This window comes from Neomonachus schauinslandi, chromosome 5 (assembly GCF_002201575.2).
Source record: "Neomonachus schauinslandi chromosome 5, ASM220157v2, whole genome shotgun sequence".
Lineage (NCBI taxonomy): Eukaryota > Metazoa > Chordata > Mammalia > Carnivora > Phocidae > Neomonachus > Neomonachus schauinslandi.
This window is the reverse complement of record NC_058407.1, coordinates 144,228,900-144,253,771: the sequence shown is the minus strand read 5'-3', so window position 1 is coordinate 144,253,771 and position 24,872 is coordinate 144,228,900. Positions and strand designations below refer to the sequence as shown.

At 49.7% G+C, this 24,872-nt stretch overlaps 1 protein-coding gene across 1 annotated transcript in view; it reads right to left on the bottom strand.

Moving 5' to 3' along the window:
• ABAT (4-aminobutyrate aminotransferase) overlaps window positions 1-24,872 on the bottom strand; it is an 80,977-nt gene that overhangs the window by 33,162 nt on the left and 22,943 nt on the right. Inside the window, exon 2 of the mRNA XM_021698065.1 lies at window positions 2,651-2,765. Within this exon, the coding sequence (XP_021553740.1) occupies window positions 2,651-2,720 (70 nt within the window). The 5' untranslated portion in view covers window positions 2,721-2,765. The remainder of the gene's footprint in view (window positions 1-2,650; window positions 2,766-24,872) is intronic.

The following is a 24,872-nucleotide window of genomic DNA, read 5'->3' as shown; positions in this document are numbered from 1 at the left end:
TGAAGCACCCTCCTGCTCTCCCTCACTCCGGGGAAGCAGGTGCCATGTTGTGAGCTGCTCTGTGGAGATGTCCATGTGGCCCCAAATCCAGCCAGAGCCACGGGAGTGAGCTTGGAAGCAGATCCCCCAGCTTCCACGTTGAGCCTTCCGGTGAGACTGCAGCCCTGGCTAACAGCTCAGCTGTACCCTCGTGAAAGACCTGGAGCCAGAACATCCAGCTAAGCTGCCCCCAACCCAGATTCCTAATCCACACGAACCATGAAATAAATAAATAATTATATAAAATATTAAATAAAAAACATTATTTTAACCTGCTAAGTTTGGGGCTATTTGTCACAAGGCAATAAATAACTAATATAGCAGTTAAGGTTGCAAGTTTTGGGACCAGCCGGGCTCTCCGTTCAAAGCCTGGTTCAGCCACTTGCTCGCGCTGAGGCTCTGGGAAAGTGATATAATTTCTCTGAGTCTCCCTTTCCTCTCCCAGGGGACTAAATGGATTAAAGGTTAGCTGTCATTTTACAACGATTTCCTTATTGCTACTTGCCCATCAGCAATGTAGGAGTGCACAGATTCCTGAATCTTTGCCAACACTGTGGTTTAGTATTAAAAAACTCGTATCTATCAATCAACCCATCTATCAATCATCTATCATACTAGATATGTCAAAGTGATAGGCCAAAAGAAAAGAAAAAAAATCTCACGGTATGGTTCTCTCCATCTGGCACAAGTGTGCCAAAAAAAGATTCAGCTCTGGCCAAGAAAATGCAGAGCTGGTAACTCCGATTTAGTCACATCTGTCTTGGTTTTTCATCATGCCTCCATATTCATGCTTGTAAAATGGGAGTTAAGCCACTCCCCGCCTAATGGAAGCATAAACGAAGAGCTTTCACATGAACTGTTCCTTCTGAGACAAGAAATGTGCAAAGCAGGGAGGACACCAGTACCACCCCCACTTCCCCGAAGAGAAACGGAGGCTCACATCCTGCCCACTGGTCAGGCTCACTTGGTGAAATGGGGCCCAGTAGTAGGAGTCTTGACCCACTGCTCTTTCCTGGTTTTCTCCTTGGGAAGGCTCCGACGTCCGTGAGAATGACCTGCAAAGGCGGAGCCACGCTCTCTCGTCACTGGTGTATCCTCAGCGCCTGGCCCAGTGCTCGGCACCCAGCAGGTGCTCCATAGTACTAGCTAGGGAGGACTCTCCCTCCTGCTTGGAGCACCCCTTACCTGCACCATTGGTCAGGTTTCGGTTTATTTTTAACATAATAATGGGTCAGCATTAATATGCTTCTCTTATAATTGCGTGAAACAAAACAAAACCTCAAAACCTAACTCCTCAAGGCTACGGAGGTCAAGAACAAGGGAAGGCAGGAACTGTCACAGACCAGAGGAGATGACGTGACAACGCGGTGCGCTGGGGGAACAGGGGCTGGATCCTGGGATCCAGAAAGAGGCGTCAAGGGAAAGGCTGGTAAAATCCAAAGAGAAGTCTGGAGTTTGGTTAACAGTAAAATATAAGGCCAGCTTCTTAGTTTTCGACAAATGCATCCCAGTGATGTAAGATTTTAACTGTGGGGGACATTGCGGCACAGGGGACCTCTCTGGACTAGCTTAGTAATTTCTCTGCACTTGTAAAATCAGCCCAAGTTAAAAGGCTTATTTTAAAACAAAACCTGCTAATACTCCTGCGGGAGAGAGAACACGCCTGCTCTTTATCCTACCCAGGGTATAAACACCTGCATTCTACATGCGAACCAAGGCCACAGCCAGCACTTTGTCTTCAGAAGGCAGACGAGACCAATAAGAAAAGGACACAACGATGACAAGCACGGGGCTCTGAGAGAACTGAGACAGGCTTGGTGGGGGGGATGTAGGGTTCCCCTAAGGGGGTTACCACTAGCCCCTCTTTCCCCCAGAGCCCCAGGGAAGCACATGGGGGAGGGATGATAACCCAGTGTTTGCAGCTAGACTGACTTTGCTTCTCTGAGGCTCGGCTTTCTCACCTGAAAAATGGGATTCATGTGTGCCTTCCGGTGGGGCCACTGGGAAGGAGGTCTCACGGGATCCTGCAAGCTGATGAGGCTGGCCTGGCCGAGCTGCCTGCACTCAGCGAGGCAGAGAGAAACAGAAGCCCCGGAGAGACGGAGAGACATGGCCGCGGAGTGGGCGGTGCTGCAGGCCAGCTGGGTGTGGGTGGGTGCAGGCGAGGGAGAGTGCGGTGGGGGTAGCCGCCTCCTATCCAGTACCCTGGAAGCCCACTTGGCCTTTAGGTCAATCACAAGGATACTTGTAGCCTTCTTGTTTTCTTGGCAGCAAGCTCAGCTATGTGTTTTCCCCAACAGTCCCTGTGAGGACAGGCCGGACCCTTCCGGCTGCTGGGGCTGCCACTCCGGGCAAGCAACGTGGCTCCAGGCCGGATCAGCTTCCTGTCCACCACAGAGCTGTTCATTCGGGGACAGGAGTGCGCAGCTGAGACGGGAGATGGAGGGGGGTGATGGGGACAGTTTTAGTGTGTGTGAGGGGGAGACAGCCCCAGAAATACTGGCTGGCCAGCCCCTTAACCCCCAAGGGCTCTCCCAGTCCAAGAATCCCCAGTCTGGATTGTGTTTCCCATCAGGACCAGTTCTTGCCAAGACCCCCCTCCACAGCTTACTGGGTGCGAGCAGGCTGTAGTTGTGCTGGAAGGTGCAGGCCAACCGCCGGCTGAGCAACATGAAGGCCATGACCCTCTCCTCCAGGAACAGAGGCCCCCTTCACACGCTTCCACCCTGGAAGAAACCAGAAATGCACAGTCAGGCCAGCCAAGAACACTTCCCTGCCATTTCCCATGTAGTTTCTTCTGACATCACATCCTTTGCTTTCATACTGGGGATACACTTTAAAAACCGAAGGCCGGGGGCACCTGGCTGGCTCAGTTGGAGGAGCATGTGAATCTTGATCTCTGGGTCGTAGGTTTGAGACCCATGTTAGTTGTAGAGATTCCTTCAATAAAAGTGTTTTCATTTGACCTTGACCACACCCCAGGCAGGATCACTGTGCACATTTTCTAGGTGGAAAACCAGAGCAAGGGGACAGAGTTGGCTTGAGATCCCTCTGCAGGCGAGCTGACCAGCTCAGTGCATCATCCACAGGGGACAAGCCAGCCCAATCTGTGAGATGGGAGGGCTCAGATGGAAGATTCAGAGCAGATGCAGTGGCCACACAACACGAGAGGCTGGGAGCCCTGCTACCCTGTCCCCACACTGAACACTGGTCCCCAGCACTGTCTGGGAATCCCAGGACCCCATGCAGTACCTGGTGGCCTGTTTTGGGGGGTGCATATTTCCAGTGTGACCAAGCTTCTCAAGTTTGCTGGAGATGGAGGGGGTTCCCTGGATGTGGAACTTCGCTTTGGAACCCAGGGAGTGAGGGTTCTCAGCTCCTGTGCCCCAGACCCCTCCCAAGTCCTGCTCTCCCTGGCTAGACCTGCCAGTTGCCCATTGCTTTGTGGGCCTGGAACAACAGCCCCCCCACCTTGTTTTCTTTTTATCACCTCCTCCACCCCCTCCCCAGGCCACCATTCAATTGTGTTCCCCCTGCATCTTTTGGTTTGTGGGTTTTCTTGCTAAATCCCTGCTTTGTTATCTGGAGTGTGTATTTTCGGTTATATTGTGCTGGATCTCAGAACAATGATGGAGCCATTCACGTCTCACAACTTCTGGACCCTGCTTCCTGAGTCCTTTCTGCATGCTGCACGCTGTGCTAAGCTCTTTGCATAGGGCACTATTAATATTCATTATTGTTATGAATGCGCACAATACTCTGTGGTCCCCTCTAGAGATGAGGACACTGAGGCCCAGAGAGGTTAATGGTGGATCTGAAAACAGATCTGTCTGACCCCAGAGTCGCTGAGTCCTAACACTTCATAGATGTCCATCCATTCACGCTGCAACAAAACACAGAGGAAGCGCCAACTAGGGGCGGCTGCAGGCTTAGCAGCAAGGGTGAGGACTGGGGCAGATGTCTGGCACCAAGCTCAGGACGATGTGTTGGCAGTGCTCCCAACTCAGTACCCCAGAGCTAATGGGACGTGGAGCTGTATTATTAGAAGCAGAGACTAAACAAAGGAGGGCGGTGTTGGCACTGGTTTAAGGATTCACTCATTCCATGAATATTCATGGCGCACCTACTATGTCCCCCCCTCACCCTCTCCCCCCCCCGTGGGCACTGGGCACAGGGCACAGGGATCAGTCAAGTGCAGTGCTTGCCTTCCAAGCATGACCATGTCCTGAGCACCTAGAGGTGCTGCAGATACCACGCTGTTTCATCCCCAGAGCCCCAGGAGATGAATGGCTATGTCATCCACTCTTCACAGATGAGGCAACTGAGGTGCTCCTGGGAAGTGGGTGCAGGAGGTAGCTTTGGGGTGTCCGTTCAGCACACCGTGCCTCCCCGCTCTTGGAAACTTCCTCCTCTGTCTACAGGGGTGCAGACCCAGCAGCCCTGTCCATGCTGTGTGACCCCCCTGGCCGCAGCTGACTGGACGGGACAGGTCAGAGTCCTGGGAGCTGTGGGGTCGCACCTCCTACCTCAGGAGAGGAGCCGGCATGCAGAACAGTGTGCAACAGAGAAGCAGCTGCAAGAGAGGATGGAGGTCCTGGACACAGAGGCTCCCTGGTTCCACCTCAAGCCTGCAGCCCAGCCTGGCCATGAGTGCACCACTCACTTCTGAACCTGTTGGGGCCAACCTGAGTCCCCCATATCCCTGGGGGTGAGCCGGTACGGCAGGGGGAGGGCCAGGAGTGTCAGGATCATAGATGTCCCTCCAAATGGAAGGACCAAGGGAGAAGTGTTCTCATCCCACTGGTCCAGAAGAAAGCTCCCTCCACCTTCCTTTTCGCCGCCCGCCCCCTTTTAGCTTGCTTGAGTATCTGGGTTTCTTTTGCTTACAGAGTCCAGCTAATAGCACAGTTAGAGAATCAGACTGGGCCCACATCTTGGGAGTGCACTGGGAGTGCCTGCCTAGGGCTCTCCTCCTCAGCCACCACCCAGCAGGTGCAGGGTGGCTAAGGATAAAGTCTCTCCTGGTGGGGGCTCTGGGAGGTGTCCCAGGAGGAAGTGACTGTAGTCTGAGGGAGCGGGGTACGGTTCTGAAGGGCGCTTTATCCCCCTCAATGTGCCCAGCCATCCAGTGGGGAGGGACATGAGGACACGGAATTTCGGAGGGGTTATGTATTTGGCCTTGGTTACGGGAATGCCCGGGACTGTCTGAGCCCAAAGCCCTTGCTTTTACTCATGACAACATCGATTAACTCAGCGAATAACAAAACACCTCACCATAGTAGATACTGGTGCTTGATGAATACAAATGATCTAGTTCAGAGAGGAAATTTTGTTGCCTTTCAGCAGAGGAAATGTTATTGAGGAGAGCATGGGTCTGGAACATGCGACCATAAATTAACTGAGAAACCATACTCTTTCCTTGATAACTCAATGTTTGTTTTTTTTTTTAATCTATTCCAGCAGCATATCCAACTCAAAGCAAGCCTGTTCATTTAGCAGCACAGTGACTATGCAGAACCAGCGGCTGCTGTCTCTCATTTAAAACCATTTGTCTCAAACGGGAGCACTTAAGACTCCACACAATTTAATTTCCATTAAACATGTGTTTGAAAATGCGAGAATCTCCAAGAATGCGCATATTAACATCTGAATGCTCTGCAAAAGTGAGAGTCACACCTGCACACTTTCAATTACAAAATGTCACAATGGGAAATACAATGGCGGTGACATTTCGGTGGCCTGCAGTTGAAATTGACCTTATAACAAAACCTGATCTCTATCAGACGTGAATTCTTAGCACATATGCTTCCAACAATCAGAAGAGTTGATGTCATGCGCTCACTTTCTCTAGCCCACTAATTCAATCAACAAAAATTAATTAGGTGCCTGTTACAGGCAAGGCACTGCATTATGTAGGTATTGAGATGGGTAAAACGCTCCTCTCTTTCTGAAGCTCATAATTTAGTGGCAGAGGGACGAGGGGAGAGAATAGGAGAATTTAATGCACTAGGCTGCTTTCCCCTTCATGTCAATAAATCCTTAAAATAACCGGGCAAGCTATGTATATAAAAATTTTCCAGTTCACTGTCAACGAGTAATTCTGTACCAGACAGGGTGAAATCATGACTTCTGCTGGTACGAATACGCAAGGTGCTGTGGAAACGCAGACAGAGATTCATTCTGGCGGGGCTTACGATGCCAGTGAGGTGTCACACGAGCTGCACCTTCAAAGGTGAGCAGATTTTCGGAAGCCACAGAGGAAAGGGGAGGTACCTCCAGCAAATGCTCAGGGGTGATGAGATGCAGAATGGGCAAGAGTCGGGGGCACGGCGAAGGCGGCCAGGACACGAAATCACAGGGGAAGAGAAGGTGGAAGAGAAGAAGATGCACAGGGTCGGCTGGAGACACCCTCAGTGTGTGTGGGGGTCCCCCTCTTCCATCTTATTCAGAAGGGTCCTGCTCAGCCAGGTCCGGGGGAGGGGTGCACGGAACAAGCCACATGTCAATGAGATGCTGGGGTCACTGTGAGCTGAGGAGGGGGGCTCCCAAGGCATGTTGGAGGGCACCTACGGGGTGAGGGTTGAGAGGGAGGAAGGAGCCAGAGACCAGCTTCTAAATCCCTAGCCTTTAAGACTTATGGGTTCCTCGAGAAGTTGAACATAGCATTACCACACAGCTCAGCAATTCCGCTCCTTTTGTTGTTGTTGGTTTTTTTTAGCAGGCTCTATGCCCAGTGCAGAGCCCAATGCGGGGCTCGAACTCACAACCGTGAGATCAAGACCCAAGCTGAGACCAAGAGTCAGATGCTCAATTGACTGAGCCACCCAAGCGCCCCCAACAATCCACTCCTAAGTGTACACCCCAAAGAATGCAAAATAGGAGCTCAAACAGATACATGTACACACACGTTGATATCAGCACCAGCCACAATACCAAAGATGGAAGCCACCCAAGTGTACATCAGCGGCTGAACGGGTAAGCCACACGGGGTCTGTCCACACCACAGAGTCCTTCATAATAAGGAATGACGTGCTGATAGATGCTACAAAGTGGATGAACCCCAAAAACATGATGCTCAGTGCAAGAATCCAGACACGAAGGGCCACACATGGCTTCCATTTGTATGGAATGTCTAGAACAGGCACAGCCAAAGAGACAGAAAGCAAGTGAGTGGTTGCAAGAACTGGAGAGAGGGGCCAGTGGGGATGACTGTCTAATGGGGTTTCTGTTTGGGATGACGAGAAAGTTCTGGAGCTGGTGGCGATGTCTGCCTCAATGTGCCTGAACGTGCCAAAGGCACCAAGTTATTCACTTACAATGGTTCTTGGGTAATCTTGTTTTATGTGAATTTGACTGCAATAAAAAAATAAAAGCAAACAAGAGAATTACGGAGCTGGCCCTCCCCTTTCAGAGATGGGAGACAAGACAGGGTTTGAGGTCATGCAGGCCTGCGTTTGAGTGCCTGCTGGCTACAGCTTGTCATTTACCCTGCTTGATTCAGTCATTCCCTTAGCAGAAACCACTGCACCCCGCCATATGCCAGGGTTGTGTGTAGGTGCCAGTGATGAACCAGTGACCAAGATCAAGATTAAATAGAGCTGTGATAGATAAGTGATGTCTGTCATGGGTCCTGTAATAGACACTACCAACACGGGTCCTGCATCACATGTGTGCAATGCCTGGAGCCTGGGCTTCAGTTCTAAAGCTCACTATCTTATGTAACTAACAGAGCAGAACTTACAAAAACACTCTGAGCCTCAGAGTCCTTATTTACGGCATGGGAGGGCAATGCCTCTCTTACTGGCTGTGCTGGGAATTAGGCACAACTGATGTGAACAGCCTGGCAGATCATAGGCTCTTCAGACATTTGAGTTTCCTCTCTGACTTGTCCCTCCCTTTTGTATTCTCTGCCAATGATGCAGTGCTTGATTCTAGAGCTCTGTGGTCTGAGATCCATGGAGGTTTCTGGGGTTACCAAGGAAAGGGGCCCAACAGAAGGCAGACTCTTCCTGGGGACATGCTCTGGAGCCTCTCAGATGCAAGGCAGTTACAAAGGAAGGCTCCCCTTCCCCACCCCACAGTGATGTAGGGAGCTGGGTGCCCAGGGGTCCCGCTTGGGGGCAAGGCCCTAAACCGCTCTGGCATGAACTGCATCATCTCACCTGGACCGGAGCACTGATACCCTCGGTGCTCTCCTGGCTTTCTCTCTTGCTTTCCTTCCATTATTTTCTACTTGGTCCCCAACCTTTTTAAGGATAATTCATCTCACATCACTTTCCTGCCTGAAACACTCCAATCACACTCAGAAAAATGCAAACCCCAAGAGAGAGGGGATCAGGCTCTTCTTGTTCTCCAGGGTACCCAGAGCTCAGCTCAGTTCCCAGGTCAATTTATGCAGTGAGTGAACTCAACACGTCTGAGCTGTGAAACGGGGACAACACCTGCCTTTTAAAAAGGTCCATCAGAGGACTCATGAAAATTAGTGTGCGGGTCTGAAATTTGTGTTAAAACAACAATTTAACAATAATATTCCCCTCTGCCCAAGTCTGTAATCATTGTGTACGTGACTGTTCACCACAGCCCTTGCTTGGCTCAGGAGCCAAAGCCATGTGCCTCTCCTGGCCTCAGTTTCCCCTCATGTTGGATCACATAGTTTCCATGGCCCCTTCTGACCCCGAGAACCATCTGGCCTGCATGCCGAGAGGCCCACTGCATTGCCCCCGAGATGGTGTGAGCATCTATGTCTCTGCTCTGTCTCCCACGCCCTGTGCGATCTGCACATCTGGAGACAGATATCAGTCTGGTGTCAAAGGCAGGCTAGCATCACAGAGGGATGTCATTCCTTGACATGATCAGAACTGAAAGGGAAATTTAAACCAACATAAACTAAATAGAATAGGATCTATCTGAGTGCATGGCGAGCGAGGGTAATTTTTGTTTGAGGCATGCAGGACACCTGCAAGAAATGCTGTTTCTTACTGTGTGTCTCGGTCAAAACAAGTTGTAAACCCTTGTGCAACCAGACAGTGAGCCCTCCAGGCCCACCCACCTCTCCCCAGCCCCTTTTCTTTAATTAAAATGCTAATTACTTCTCTCTGCTCCCTCTTATCTGCCTCGTATGCGTGCATTCGTATGCGTGCATTCGGAGGGTGGGATGGGATGGGGAGAGGCCAGGGCAGTGTTTAAATCAATGGGGTAAGGGAATTCAGGGAAAGGCCCCCCCCCCCAAAAAAATGCTCTGGAGGAAGAAGAAAAGTCATCAAAGCATTGGCAGCTGTTTATTGCTCACTTGCTACATACGATGTACCTTCACGTGTAATTTCAGCCTTCTGCAGGATGGCAGGCTCAGAAGGTTGATGGGCTCCTCCAGGGTCTCCGAGCTCAGAGCCAGCGGTTCTTACCCTTGGCTACGTGTGAGAATTTCCAGGAGCATAACACCTATGGCGGTCTCCACCCAGCACAACTAAACCAGAGTCTCACGGGTGTGACATGGGCACTGGTGAAGCCCCCGAGGGGAGGCTGAGAACTACTTGTCTTTAGAGGTGGATGGTGGACCCTGCACTTGACCCAGGACTGCATGATCCCCATCTCTCTGGAAATGAAGGGTTTCTGACTTTGAGAGTTAAACATCTCAAAAATACAGGGAAAAAGCAGCCCATGGTGGCCGTTTGGAGAGGTGGGGTACAGGGTGCTGAATGTGAAACCAGACTCCTCTACTTGCTGTGTGACCTTCGGCGTGTTAAACAACCTCTCTGTGCCCCTTTCCCTCATCTGTAAAATGGGGATAATACCCCTTTGAACCTAACTCATGGGCTAGCAGAGTGTGAACTGAGACATGAGACTTGGGTTCCTGCTGTATCCCCAGCCCCAGAGCAGTGCCTGGCTACAAACAATCATTGAATAAATAGTTAAGTGCTCCATAAATGTCCTGAAGATGGTGTCTGACTCACCTTTCCACGACGCTGCCTCGCAGGCCCCATGAACACAAAATCTCTGCATGAGTCATTGGCTAGAAATGGACCCCCAGGCCTCTCTGGAGCCCCAAAAGATGCTCTGTCTCTCATTCTCATATCTACTCTGCAGGCCAAGACAAAAGAGCTGGCTGAGGCCTGGGACGTTCCTTTCCTGTCTGCGGCCCCGGCTGTCTGTTGGCTTTTCTGCAGACTCAATGGGACACAATGACACATATAGCCAAGTGCGCCTCTGTTGTCAGGGACAAGGGTCGCCATGGCAACCAACAAAGCCAGAGCCCTGGGCCTGTGCAGATGGCTAGCAGGGCCCCATTCACGGGGCTGTGATGGATGGCGCTGGGACAGAAGGCTTTATCTCGGACCTGGCTTCCCTCCTCCAGTGCCAGATCCTGCAGCCTCCCCTGGCTGTCCCCACAGCATGGGCCCCAGCCCTCCCTCCCTGCATGCATGATGTTCTATGATCGGCCTCTTGCAGCAACATGCAATCAGTGGTGACTCGTACAAGGGGAGGGCAATACTGTTCTTGGAAACAGGCAAATGTTGACTTCTACGAAAGGCAGAGGCGCAGCTGAGAAAGTCACATGAGTCAGAAATGGGGTCCAGAGGTGCCATATTCTAGCTTGATGATTCTGGACCTGATGCACAACTCACCGGGGCCACAGGTTCCCCATCTGTGAAATGGGAAGAATGAAAGCTACCCATGAGGCATGAGCGCTTTGGTGCTAGAAGGCAGGTGGGCCCTAGCCCGTGAACAGGGTAAAGGGGGAAAAGAACAGACAAGGCATCAAATGCAAGCCTTCTGAATGGGGAGACAGACAGCCTTTGTTCTGCGTGTAGCACGTATTCAGACAGAAACATTTGCAAATGGTTGAGTTAGTTTTGTATTTCTGATCCTACAAGGGGGGAGGATTGAAGGAACAGAATCAGGTTGGAAAGGATGCTTGTGCCAATGCGGAAGAAGCTACCCCAGGTTAAAGCTGCAGAAGGTAGGTCTGGTTCCACAGGTGTGTATGGAGCACCAGGGCTAAGCCCCCCAGATGCCATGCTAAACAAGGACAGGTCCCACTTTGTTCTCAGGGAACTTGCAATCCTGTGGGAAGGCCAACAACGAATAGGTGATTGGAGGAGGTACATTTCCCTTTCAGAGAAAACAAATCATTTTAAGGACTCCAGGAACTGCTAAGGGTGCAAAGACTACAGCAGATAACAAAGGAGCCAATTTCTTCCCTTCAAGTTCTGCAGGGCAGGTGACTTGGAAACACTGTTGCTCATTCGAGTTATGAGATGTGCCTGACCACGTCCCTTGGAGATGTCTTCACTTTTCAATAATTCAGAGGATTGTTCATTTCTGTGTGCATGCAGAGATCTGCTACAATTCAATGAACCCATAATGTCTACCATGTCAAGGCTCAACACACTGTCTCGCCTGTTCCTGGAGGCAAATGGTACTATTCCCATTTTTCAGGTGGGGGAGAGGTTCAGAGAGGTTTTGCTACTTGCGAAAGGTCACACAGCTGAAGACAATGGAGCTGGGTGAGAACCAGGGCTGTGTCAGCTTGAGGGCTGAGACCTGGCCCCATTACCAGGATGGTGGCTTCAGTCCTTACCCAGAAATCTCATCAGACAACTCAGGCCAATACATACAATTTTCACAGTGACCAAGAACTTCAAACCAACAGTTGTCACTGTCTGCAGCCTTCCCAAGGACTCTCATCTTTTGGCCACAGGTTCATCGGTAGGGGCCTACAATTGCCCTAACAATTCCAACCTCAGGCCACACTTGGACTTTTCCCTGTGCCCCAACACTTGTCCCTGCTGTCCCTTCCAGGGCGCAGAGGCCCCCATTCTACGAGGAGCCCCATGGAATGGAAGGTCCTTTCAGAAGAAGAACTGGCATCTTTAGAACTCCTTAGTATTTAGGACAGCTCCAGGTAATGGAGAAATCTTGCTGAGTATTTTAAATATTTTTATTTATTTGACAGAGAAAGACAGCGAGAGAAGGAACACAAGCAGGGGGAGTGGGAGAGGAAGAAACAGGCTTCCCGCTGAGCAGAGAGCCCGATGTGGGGCTCGATCCCAGGACTCTGGGATCATGACCTGAGCCAAAGGCAGATGCTTAACGACTGAGCCACCCAGGCGCCCCTTGCTGAGTATTTTAAATATGAATCTGTGAAAAAGAATTTGTCCACCATTTCTTGTTTCCTAATTTTTCTGGCTAACTCTTTAAACATTTTGGACCCGTGGAGGGCAGGTCCAAGGATGTGGTCAGATAAAGCACCCTGATCCATCACCTTCTGTAAAGACTGTTCCAATCACACACAGGCAGGCTCACCCTTGCTCTGGATCTGACCATGGCGGCCATCAGTCACATGGCCGTGGCCAAACAGGCAGGCCTTCTGAATGGGAGACTTCAAAAATCCTCACGCCCAGCCCTACCTCCCCATCTGGTAGCTTGTTTTTCCGAGACAGAACACATAATCTGTTCACATAGGGAGCACTCAGAGTCATTCCATGGGACGTTTGAGGGCAGATGGCGGGAGCCGTTAACCGCGAAGCTGACAGTGCCTTGTTTAGCTTATTTTGCAAAAGGAGTGGGGCCTCTGGAGGACAAAAATGTGGCACCAAAGAGAGAGCTCGGATTTAAGCCTGGGGAAGAAGAAGGCTTATCGGCTTTCGAGGCCAGAAAAGTGTCACTTTTGTCCAAAAACAAGCCAACAAAAACAACTTGTTTTGTCTACACAGAGCCATACATCCGGAGTGGATAAAATTGTGATGGAATGTATCCTGGGCTGGCACCCTCAATGGCAGAGAAAGCCATCTAGGTGTCCCAGTGTCCCTGGTGCCTTGACTTCCATCAGGAGGCTTCTCCACCTTCCACCCCTTTAAGAGAAGTGCCTCTAGGGGCGCCTGGGTGGCTCAGTAGTTAAGTGTCTGCCTTCGGCTCAGGTCATGATCCCAGGGTCCTGGGAGGGAGCCCCACATGGGGCTCTCTGCTCCGCGGGAAGCCTGTTTCTTCCTCTCCCACTCCCCCTGCTTGTGTTCCCTCTCTTGCTGTCTCTCTCTCTCTGTCAAATAAATAAATAAAAATCTTAAAAAAAAAAAAAAAAAGAGAGAAGTGCCTCTGTTTTATGACTTTTTTTTTTTTTAGGATTTATTTATTTGAGAGAGAGAGCATGCGAGTGGGGGAAGGGGCTGAGGGAGAAAGAATCTCAAGCAGACTCCCCACTGAGCGTGGAGCCTGACAAGGGGCTCGACCCCATGACCTTGGGATCATGACCTGAGCTGAAATCAAAAGTTGGATGCTCAACCAACTGAGCCACCCAGGTGCCCGTTTTATGACTTTTTGATACTTTTACAGGAAAACAAACTTGCTAAGTGAAAAGCTAATCTCTAAAATGATACTCCTTGAGACGTACAAAAACCCTGGTCATCCTCCAGGGGGAAAGAGAAGGGTTGGGGGAACAGCTACATAATGCAGCTACCTAGTCCCTCTCACACTTGAACATTCCCTGGCTCCCACTACCCCCAGAATTAAGCCCAGCTGCTTGGCCAGGTACACGGTCGCCCCTCCCTGCCCTGTTGACACTGACTTGCTCACACTCTGCTCTATTTTGCCTCCAGGTCATCCATCACCCATGTGCTATTATCTGTTGAAATGTCTTTCCTGTGCACCCCCCACCTCCTGTTTATATTCCTGTAACTCTTGTGTGCTCTTCCATAGTGCACCTCTGGCCACCTCTACCAGGAAGCCTTCCTGATTCACCAATTCAGGGTTAGATGTCACTCATCTGGATTTCTCCAGCAATCCTAACTTCATTTTTTTAATGAAAATGTTCACACACTCAGGGTAAACCTGGCTGTACCCACCACCTCGTTTCAACACCTGCTAGCATTTGCCATGTGTACGTTATCTATAAACTTATATGCATATTCTTTTCCAGTTCACCTATAATGTGACAATCTCCGTCTCTCCCTTTAGCCAGGGAAATAAATTCATTCATTCATTCATTCATTCATTCATGGATTCATTATCAGGCATTTCCTGATCTCTTACTGCCTGAAGAAGCAATACTAAACCCTAAGGACCCAGGTGGGGGTGGGAACAAGAACCAATGCAGCAGAGTCTCTGCCTTCAGTTCCAATGGAAGGAACAGGCAATAAATAATTTCACATTATGATGAGGATCATGAGCGTCACTTGACAGTAGGCGACTGATTTGGCTCAGCAGCCCCACATCACACAGGGAAGGCTCAACAAACATGCTGCACTCCACGGAGCTCAGTCCTCTGACCGTGGGGTCCCACTGAGACAGCCTGTGTTCTTGGTCACTATGGCAAGGGGGACAGAGAGAGGGACCAAGATGACTGGGGATCCATCCACCTGCTCAGGACTGAGACCACCCCCCGCTTTCACAGCTGGCTCTCAGGATAGCTTTTCAAGCATGTAAACATCTGGCTCACAACACCAGAGAGCCGTGAGAGAATTTATAAATACTCCCTGTCTACATTCTTTCCTGATCACTCTGAAGAGCTATAACATCAAGGTGGGGAAAGAAACACTAAACAAACAAAGAAAACACAAGAGGTTGGTTCCAGCCCCTTGGTGTGGACTCTGGAGGCTCGGTGTTTAAGAGTCAGGGGCCTGCCCTGTGTCACACAGCTCGGAAGCCACAGGACCAGGCTTCAAACCCAGGTCTGCGAGACTCTGTGGCTGGTTCCGTTCTGCTTCCCTGCACAGAGAAGGTAAGTAAAGGGCCCAGGTTCACCCGACAAAGAAGGGTCAGTGATCTGGGATTTTAATTCCTGAGTTAGTTCTTCTGATTCCAAGTTCAGTGTTCCTTCTGTCCACTAGATGCCTTGCAAATATATTTAAGCCACTCGACAAACTCTTGGAGGTATAAAAATCAGTACCTTGGGGCATTTCAAGAAGGAAGGGAAGAGGAAAAAAAGGCTGCCCAGCAGCAATGACCCCACCAGAGAGAGAGGTGCCAGATGGATTTTGCGGGGAGACGTGGGTCTAAGCTAGAGCATCAGGGCTGGAGTCTGGTTTAAAAAAAAAAAAAAACCCTGGAAATTGATCCACTGGGTTGTCATCTGCTGGCTGGTTTGGTTTAGTCATGATGGAGCAGCAGGTAATCTGGTCGAAGGCAGCGCCGTCCAACAGAAATATAATGTGAGCCTCAAATGAGACCCATATAAATCGTTTTATACTTTCTAGACGCCATGCTAAACAAGTAAAATCAGGGGTGCCTGGCTGGCTCAGTCGATGGAGCATGCAACTCTTGATCTCAGGGTTGTGGGTTCGAGCCCCATGTTGGGTGTAGAGATGACTTAAACATAGAATCTTAAAAAAAGTCAAAACTGGTGAAATCTAGTAATCTTATTTAACCCAACATACCTAAAAATATAATCATCTCAACATGTAATCAATATGATTATTAAGATATTTTACCTTCCTTTTCTTTTTTTGGTATGACGTCTTCAAAACCCAGTATAAATTTTGCACCCACGGCACATCTCTATCTGGATGAGCCTCATCTAGGGTGCTTGACTGTCACATGCGGGGAGCGGCCACTGTGCTGGACACTGGAGACTGACCCATGGTGTCGGGGCTGGGCTGGGCCTGAAGTAATGGACGTGCCTGGCTGGGCCTGTCAGAGCTGTGATGCGGTGACAGGGAGTTTAGTCTAAGAGCTGCTGTGCAGACAGGACTGGCGAGGCGATTTGTGGGACCCAGTGCAAAAGTGAATATTCGAAGCCCCTTGTTGAGAAATGATTAAGAACTTCAAGACAGTGACAGTAGAGCATTAAACCAAGCATGGGGAGGGCCCCTGGTGAGCGTGGGCCCTGTGTGACCACATGGGTCACAAGCCCGGGAGGCCGGTCCTGGGTGCAGACGAGAAAGACTCTTCCTGTGCATCCATCCCAGGTGCCGGGACAACACTAACAAGAGTAACCAGCAACAGCAACTACAAACATCTACCGATCGCCATCTCTGGGCCAAGCCCTGTGCTAAGCTCTTTTTTTTTTTTTTTAAGATTTTATTTATTTTTTTGTCAGAGAGAGAGAGCATAAGCAGGGGGAGCGGCAGGCAGAGCAGGTAGAGGGAGAAGCAGGCTCTCTGCCAAGTAAGGAGCCCGATGTGGGACTCGATCCCAGAACCCTGGGATCATGACCTGAGCCGAAGGCAGACACTTACCGACTGAGCCACCCAGGTGTCCCTGTGCTAAGCTCTTTACGTATGATATAGCACCTTCAATTTTCCAAACAATCCTTATAAGTAGTATTACTCTCCATTAACAAAACAAACGAAACAACAGAACAAGAACATTCCATATATCCTCAGCACAAGTGATCTGAGACACAAGTATGCCAAGTGCAGGTAATTTCTCACTGACACAATGCTACTACCTAAGAGCCCACATTCAAGTTGGCCCTCTTGTCCCTGAAATGTCTTTCGTAGCTGTTCTCTGTGTTCCCGGCGCCACCGCAGGACCGCGCGGCTGCGTCTGCTCACGGGGCTCCTTGGTCTCTTTTAACCTGGAACCCCATTTCAGCCGTTATGCCTTTTATGACACGGGTACTGTAAGAGTCCAGGCTGCTTGCTCTGTATGTATTTTGTCTTAATCAATATTTTTCTTTCTTTATTCATTTGACAGAGAGACACAACGAGAGAGGGAACACAAGCAGGGGGAGTGGGAGAGGGAGAAGCAGGCTTCCCGACGAGCAGGGAGCCCGATGTGGGGCTTGATCCCAGGACCCTGGGATCATAACCTGAGCCGAAGGCAGACGCTTAACCATCTGAGCCACCCAGGTGTCCCTTAATCAATATTTTTCTTAAGGTCCTTGTAAAACAGGCTGCAGCTCGTGGGCACACGGAGAAAGGTCTGCAGGGTATGTAATGCCAGGGGTACAAGGTACTGGGGGGCAGGTGGGGGAGGGCGTACAGCACCAGCTCTACTTGAGTGGAAGTTAAAGATTCCCTGGAGGCAGGGATGGAGGAGGTTTAAAGGTGATGAGGGCTTCGGCAGGTGGACCAAGGGGGTGAAGCTGTTGCAAATGGAGGCCACGGTGTAGAGGGACAAGAATGTCATCCTGGAGGACGTTCAAGGGCAGCAGTACTCTGAGGGTGAGGGAACCGCGCCAGGGGACCGGGGTCTGTCCCTCCTTGGCCTGCAGCCTTCCTGAGGCCGTGCCCGTCTCTGGCCCCGTCCTCTTCCCCAAGGCGCCCTGGGAGTGGCCAGGCTGCAGTCAGCATTCACCTAGAGCAGCTGGCCGCCAAGCCTCCCCAGTGTTCAGGGTCAGGCGAAGCACGGATTCCCTTCCCCGGGTGGTGTGCTCTCACACACTAACTACAAAACGGCAAGTCATCCGGATTCCCACATCTCACCCTGCAAGTGAAATTTTGCCTTCTAAACCTGCTTCCTTCTCGCCACCTCTTGGGGCATGGGCTGCCGCCATGGAAAAAAAACAAAAACAAAACAAAACTCAAAATGAACTTCTGGATAGACCTCAGAAGTGTGAGATGTGAGGGGAGTCGCCATCCAAAGCTCCCTCCTACCTGCTCTTGGCATGGGCCATCCTGGCTGTCAAGCAAGAGAGTCTCATGGCAAACTCCGGTCTCCTGGAGGGTGAAGCAAAGTGCCCCTGATGGCTACCCCCCTCCCCCCGCCCCAGCCTTCCATTCCCGAGTTTCAAAGAGACAGGTGTATGTGCGTGTGTGCTGTTTGAGCCCTCAGAACAGAAAGGAAGGATTCATTTTAGTGCTTGAGCAAAAATACCTTTTCAAGGTGACCCTCACTTCATTTCCTGGGGACAGAAGGCAGACGTGTGTAGAAATGCTTCTGCAAGCCCGCAGGCAAAAACGAATCCCTTATCTGTCATTTTAATACCATTTTTGTTTATTTTGTTCCCACTTGATTTAAAATTTTTTTTTCTTCTCCCTCCCCCTCTGTTCCCACTTTAAAGGGGCTCATCCCACTGTGCTCCCTCCACTAAGTGTCCTTGAAAAATCTGTCATATACAGTTGTGTGTCCTTCAGACCAAAAGCCATACACAGGCGCACTTGCAGACAAGTGCACAGGTACACACATGGGCACACACGCTAGCGTAACAGCCACTGACACATGTTGAGACACACCTCCATACACCAGTAGATACGTGCAAATACATATCAAGCACACACACACACACACACACACACACACACACAGGTCTTCACTCACAGTGCCTGGTAGTCAGGGTCTTGCAGCAAGGCCAGCTCCTGCCTGCTTAAAACGCCTCCTCTATGCCATTCTGCAGAGTCCCAGGGATGACACAGGCTGGACTCATCCTAAGAGGTGCCTCCGGGTACCAGCTCCCCCTCGGGAGGATGCTCTGGACTTCCAAGCAGTCCCCGAAACATGGGCTCAGGTACAGTAGGGAGGAAAAGAGCCTCAGAACCAAAGGAGGTTTGGGCAAAGGATGCTCTCAGCCAGTTCCCAGCAAGTGCTAAAGGCAGGGGGATGGAGAGGGGGTGAAGGATGAAGGAGGGAAGAGAGTGAGAGGCTGAGAGGTAGCTTCTCAAAGAGGTTTCAGGCAGAAACAGAAAGGAAAAGATCCACAGAGAAACAAAGACACACAGAGACTGAAAAAAAAAAAAAAGAGAGAGATAAACACACAGAGAAAAATAGAACATGAACTGTTTAAAAAGACGTTTTAAGCCCAGCTCAGTTGAGACCGGAAGGATGAGCCCCCTGACCTGGGACCTTCTGAAATAGGCTCTCTGCCAGCCCCCCACCTTCTCCTTCCAGGGGCATGTTCCTAGATATTTCTCTCATAGGCTTGGGACCCCTGGAGTACAAAGCAGTGATCCAAGGCTTGGGATTTCTCAATGCCCCGCCCCCTGCAGCTCTCCTATGGGGGAGGCACAGCAGATCCTGCCTGTGGCATGGCCTCAGACATGAAGGGGCTCTGAGGGGCGCCAAGTCATCTCCAAGACCCCTAGGGGCTAGAGGGGCATCTCTGGCTCTGACCATCCATGTGACCTCCTCTCTGGGTGGGGGGTTTGGGGCATCAATTACTCTAGCACCCCCCCCCCAAGTATAGCTCAAGCTAGGGTCAATGCCTGTCCACGGGGTGCCCAGGAGAGGAAGCGGGGATGGTTGGTTGCAAGATGGGGAGGGGAGAAGGAGGAAGGAGGGGGGACACAAAGCTTTTGGTCATGTGCTGCTCATCAGTTGCCATGACGATAGCAAGGGGGTGGGGGCACCCGGATGGGAGGCTGCAAGAGACATGTTGGTTCTAAATCACCGTGACAGTACTTCAGTTGAGCTATTACGCTGTTGCTGTGGCAACCAATGGGATCAAATCGCAAAGGAAATCTATAATTATTACAAGCCAGATACCAACGAACTTGGCGCAGTAATCAGCTCATTAGGGCAATTCAACGTTAAATCCAGGAGGGAGGTACGCCGACCCCCAGCCCCCAACTCTGGGAAGAATAAAGCCAAAGAAACTCTGTAAGGCAGATCTGTTGGTGCCACAGATGGGAACCCAGAAGGCTCTCTTGGCCAAATGAGGAATACATATTAAGTGAAACCACATGAAATTGCCAACATTTGACCTTTGAAAAACATTTTCCGGGCGCCTGGGTGGCTCAGTTGGTTAAGCGACTGCCTTCGGCTCAGGTCATGATCCTGGAGTCCCGGGATCGAGTCCCGCATCGGGCTCCCTGCTCGGCAGGGAGTCTGCTTCTCCCTCTGACCCTCCCCCCTCTCATGTGCTCTCTCTCTCATTCTCTCTCTCTCAAATAAATAAATAAAATCTTAAAAAAAAAAAAGAAAAACATTTTCCATGAATTTACTGTGGCAATTTCCACCCTAGAGAAACACTGAATTTGACAGTGAATACCTGTATGCTGCCTCCACCCCCAGCTCCTGATGATCCCATTGTACCATGCTCACTTTATCACACATCTACCCTGCTATCCATCCGTTAATCCTCTCTGTTTCTGATGCATTTCAAAGTAAATTGCAAACATCGTGATGTGCGCTTTTCCCCCTCAAATACTTTAGCCTGCATAAAACTAAGTATTTTGTCATTTTTGAACAACAGAGGCAGAAATTTCATATGGTTCAATCTAAACAGAATAGAGTCTAGATTTTGTCTGTCATCCATCTGCCCATCTGTCCATCCATCCATCTCTCTATCCATCCTTCTGACCAGCTACCCACCCACCCATCCGTTTTCTCTTCCATTCATCCATCCACCTATCCACCCACCCATCCACCTGTTTGTCCATCCATCTGTCCATCCAACCACCCACCCACCCATCCATCCATACACTCCAGGGAGAGCTCATGCACACTCACAATTTCCACAAAAGATTCACCATCCCCAAATCTTCCTCCCCGGGCCAGTAGATACAGCCAACAGGATGTCCTGCATATTGAGCTCAGTAGGATCTCAGCTAAAACCATCGTTTTCCCTTCACATACTTACTCCCTTTCCTATGTGCAGCATCTCAGTAAACAGACCCAATTTGTTCAAGTCGGAAACCCGAGACCCATGCTTGGTTCCTCTGTCTGGTTACCTTCGCTCAGCACCACACTCTGGATTTGGCCTCCACTGTAGCTCTAGCCTCCACCCTCCCCTCTCTTGCTCTTCTCCTGGTTCAGGTACCCAGTGTCCTAGTTGGAGAGCTGCCCCAGCCTCCCAGCGGCCACCTCACCCTCCCTCTGCTTTTTCCACACTGACCTCCCATCATGAACTATCTGGGCATGTTGACAGTGTGGGGGAACGGGCACCTCACACATTGCTGGTGGGGCTATACATTTATACACATACCTTGGAGAGCATTTTTATCAAAATCTATAAACTTTTAAATGCACCAACCACTTTTTTGCAGCATCATTCTATTTGAAGCAATTTGCCTCATTGATATGAATGGAAAGCAACCTAAATGTCCATCACTGGGAACTGGTTAAATAAATTTTGGTGCATCCGTAACACAGAATAACATTCATCTGATACAGAATGAGGTAGTGCTTTATGTACTGACAAGAGAGTGTTCAACCTATTAAGTTAAAGCACGTTGCAATGCAGCATGTAGGGGGCAAGGTCTCCTGTGTCCCCAGCAGCTTCTACACTTGGGCACCAGGTTGGTTTGAGACAGAAGTCGGTGCCAGTGCGTCCAGGGAGCACGGCTTCGTGAGCTGTGACAACACTGTTCTCCACCAGGCTGGAGACCAAGAGGCCAGGGGTGCCTTTCCTGACCTTCCAGTCTGCCTCAGTAACACACAGCACCACATCTGCTCTACCAGGCAAGGTTGCCCTGCAGGCTGCTGGGCTGTATTAGGTGTTGGTCTTCTCTCTGGTTCAGGGGACGCCTGTGGACGCCTGTGGACACCATCTGACTGGAGGGGAAGTGAGACTGAAACCTGCCTCTGGAGGACTTTGCAAGTTTCTGGAAAGCACAAGGTTGATAGGAGAACACCTGGTTTCCAGTTCCTGCTCCGACCCTGAAGGGCTCCTGGGCCTCTGTCTCTCCAGCTCTATGAGGGGCTGACTATACCTCCCAGGGTCGTTCTGAAAGGTCAAACGTGGCGACGGGGGTGAAAACAGCATGCCAAGGTCAGCTTGCTAAACCACTGAAAGGTAGTTATGAATGCATCTTCAGGGCCTACTCAGCCACCTTGGAATGCTAAGCCCACTGAGCAAGTATTTCTGTCTGAGCACCTATCCTGTGCTGAGGACACAGCTCAGCACTTCACAAACACAGTTTCATTTAAGCCTCAAAACTCTTTGGTGGTAGGGATTTTTGCTCCCACTTTGCAGATGAGAAAGCCGAGGTGCACAGAGGTTAAGGGACTTCCCTAGTAGCATCCAGAGCGTGGTGCTACCCAGATTAAGTCCCTAAATCTTTCTTCCTGCCTTTTTTAAATAAAAATTTATTTATTTATTTATTTGAGAGAGAGGGCGTGTGCATGAGTGGTGGTGGGGGGACAGAGGGACAGGGATAAGCAGACCCCACTGAGTGGGGAGCCCTACGTGGGGCTTAATCCCAGGACCCTGAGATCATGACCTGAGCCGAAGCCAGACACTTCACCGACTCAGCCACCCTGGTTCCCCAAGCCCCTAAATCCTTCTGGCTATAAAGTCCATGCTTTTCCCATTTCTTAATCATTCCTGCTTCTTAAGTCATGCCTTTAGATCACTGCTGTCAAAAAGAAATATAAATGCAAGACACAGAAGGAATTTAAAATTTTCTAGTGGCTATATTACCCAAAAAAGGGGAACAGATGAAATTAATGTTAGTTGTATGTTCTATTCAACTTCATATATCAAAAAATCATCATTTCAGAAAATAATCAACATGAAAACTAATCAATGAGATTTTAATATCTTTGGTCCTGCTACATCTTGGAAATCCCATGTGTATTTTATGCTTACAGCACCTGTCAGTGCAGACGAGCTACATTTCGGGTGCTCAGGAGCCACATGTGGCTTCCTGGAGAAGGCAGCTTAGTTTATACACTCCTGAAATGAATCCAAACCTTAATGACATTGTCCATCATTTACTAAGTACCTGCTATATGCCTGGCCCTGTTCTAATTATTTCACATATATGAGTTCACTTATTCTCACGACTCTGGGAAGCAGGAGCTCTTACGAGCTACAGAGGAGAAACATGTAGCTCAGGTAGTTTAGGGAACATGCCCAAGATCATAGAGCTAATTACCCACCCAAAGAGCTGGAGTTTGAACCGAAGTTCATCCAGAAACCTAGCCCCTCACAGAGCCACCAACGGATGTCAAATATCCCATTTCAATATGTCAGTCACACGGGTCTGTAAAAATTAAACTCCCGAGAGGAGGATTTGACTCGTGGCACTTAATTTTAAACAATCTGATTAATCAATACATAAGATCATTTAAGCATTAGCTAAAAATTCTGCAACTTGCTCTGAACTTTGTACCTGCGTGGGATCTTAAGAAATGATAATAAACCAGACAATGAATGCCTCCACCCGTAGGCCTCCTTTTGTCTTGATGGGATGTGAATTAGAGGGACCAGTCAAGTCCAGCATCTACCCCCTCAGAGGAGCTCCCTGTTGGACACAGTGGTGGCTTCGTTCCTTTGTGGGATCGCATGTGGGAAGGCAGGCTGGCTCTCACTTGCCCCTCCTGTTTGGGCCAAATCTGACCTGTGACATGCAAGAACTGGCTGTGTCTCACTGGGGATGGGGATGGGGATGCTGACACTGGTTCTGGGATGATCCTGGCCAGAGCTGAGAGATACGTGTCCTGGAGCTGCCAACATCCCTGACTCCTGGCCAGGATGCACCGGAGCTTAGTCCAGCCAGCTCTTTGGTTCTATAGAACTGCTGCTGCCTCAGAAACGCAGGCTTCACTCTTGCCTCTTGCAAACTCGCTTAGAAGCCAACCACACTTGAGTGCTGACTCCTTGACCTGCCTGGTCATCAGCTGGATGAAACCAGAGAAGGGAGTAAGAAAGGGAACTCTGATCTGCGTCTGAAATAGGACTCTGATTCATCCGTTTTTCTCCTTCATTTCCACCGCCTCCTTCAGACCACCATGGTCATCTACTGCTGGGACAGACATCTTCCTGCTCCCGCGCCCTCAGCTTGTCACTTCTCGGCTCAGCGTTGGTTCCAGGCTTTCATGAGGCCTCTGGGACGCTGCCCAAGCAACCCCTGCCTCTGATTCCTGGAAAGCACAGAGCTCTGGGGCCTCAGGGCCTTTGCAATGGACTATTCTTGCTGCCTGGATGGCTTGCCTCATGTCTGCTGGGTCAACTTCCAGGCATGCCTCAGGTTTCAAACATCCTATATTATCTCCTCAGAGAAGCTTTTTCCTTAACCACAGGGAAATAAAAGCATCCACTGTAATTTCTTAGAGTGGTTTCTTGCCACTTACCACCTTTTGCACGTGTATATTCATTTGTGTATCACCTGAATGTATGCCTTCCATGCCATTCCCCATTCCCCAGAGATGCAGTGTGTCCCTAGCAGAAGGCACAATGGCTGGCACACACAGTGGTCATGTTCAGTGTCTGCTGAATGAATTCTTACTATTCCTGTCTTACATAGAAGAGACCTGAGGGCTTAGAATAAAGGCAACTTGCCCGAATCACACTTCTATTTTTTAAAAAAGTTCTCAATATCCTACTGTGTGCAAAGTCCTAACCCAAAGGGTCTAGAGGCTCTACCAAGAAACGTGGGCAAATGGCTAGTATGCAGAAATAGCATCACTGGCCACAAGAACTATGAAGCCTGCCTCCTCTCTTTAACTGCTTTGTAAAATCGAGGGAGTGTGTTAGGTATAGAGTCAGTTTCCTCTCTTTGAAATGATACCCAGAATGAAAAACCAACTGACCAGGAGTTAAGCTAATGTCTTTCTGATCTCAGGTCTGAAAGTCAGAACATCACCCCTGGCTCTCCAAACAGACCCTGCTGGAGAGTATCTGGGTGCAGATACTTTTTGGAAAGCAATGCAGCCACTAGGAATCAAGAGATATTAACTATTTTGGTATATGTGCTGCCAAAGTGAGCTTGAGATATTAACTATTTTAACCCCACATAATTCCACCTCCAGAAATTTAGCTAATGCAAGTAATCATCAACAGAGGAACAGTTCCAAGCTCAGAGATGGTCACAGCAGGGTAGTTTACAAGAGTGGACAGCTGAAAACAATGTAAACAACCAGCAGTAGGGGACCCCTCAAATTAGCTGTGATACAACAGCTTAATTATTTACCGAAAACTATGTAAAAAAGCAGGGAAATGATTTTCGAAGCAATGTAATGAGAGAGAAAGAACCAGGAAATTTTACATGCAGTCTGGCTATAATTTTGTTAAGGCA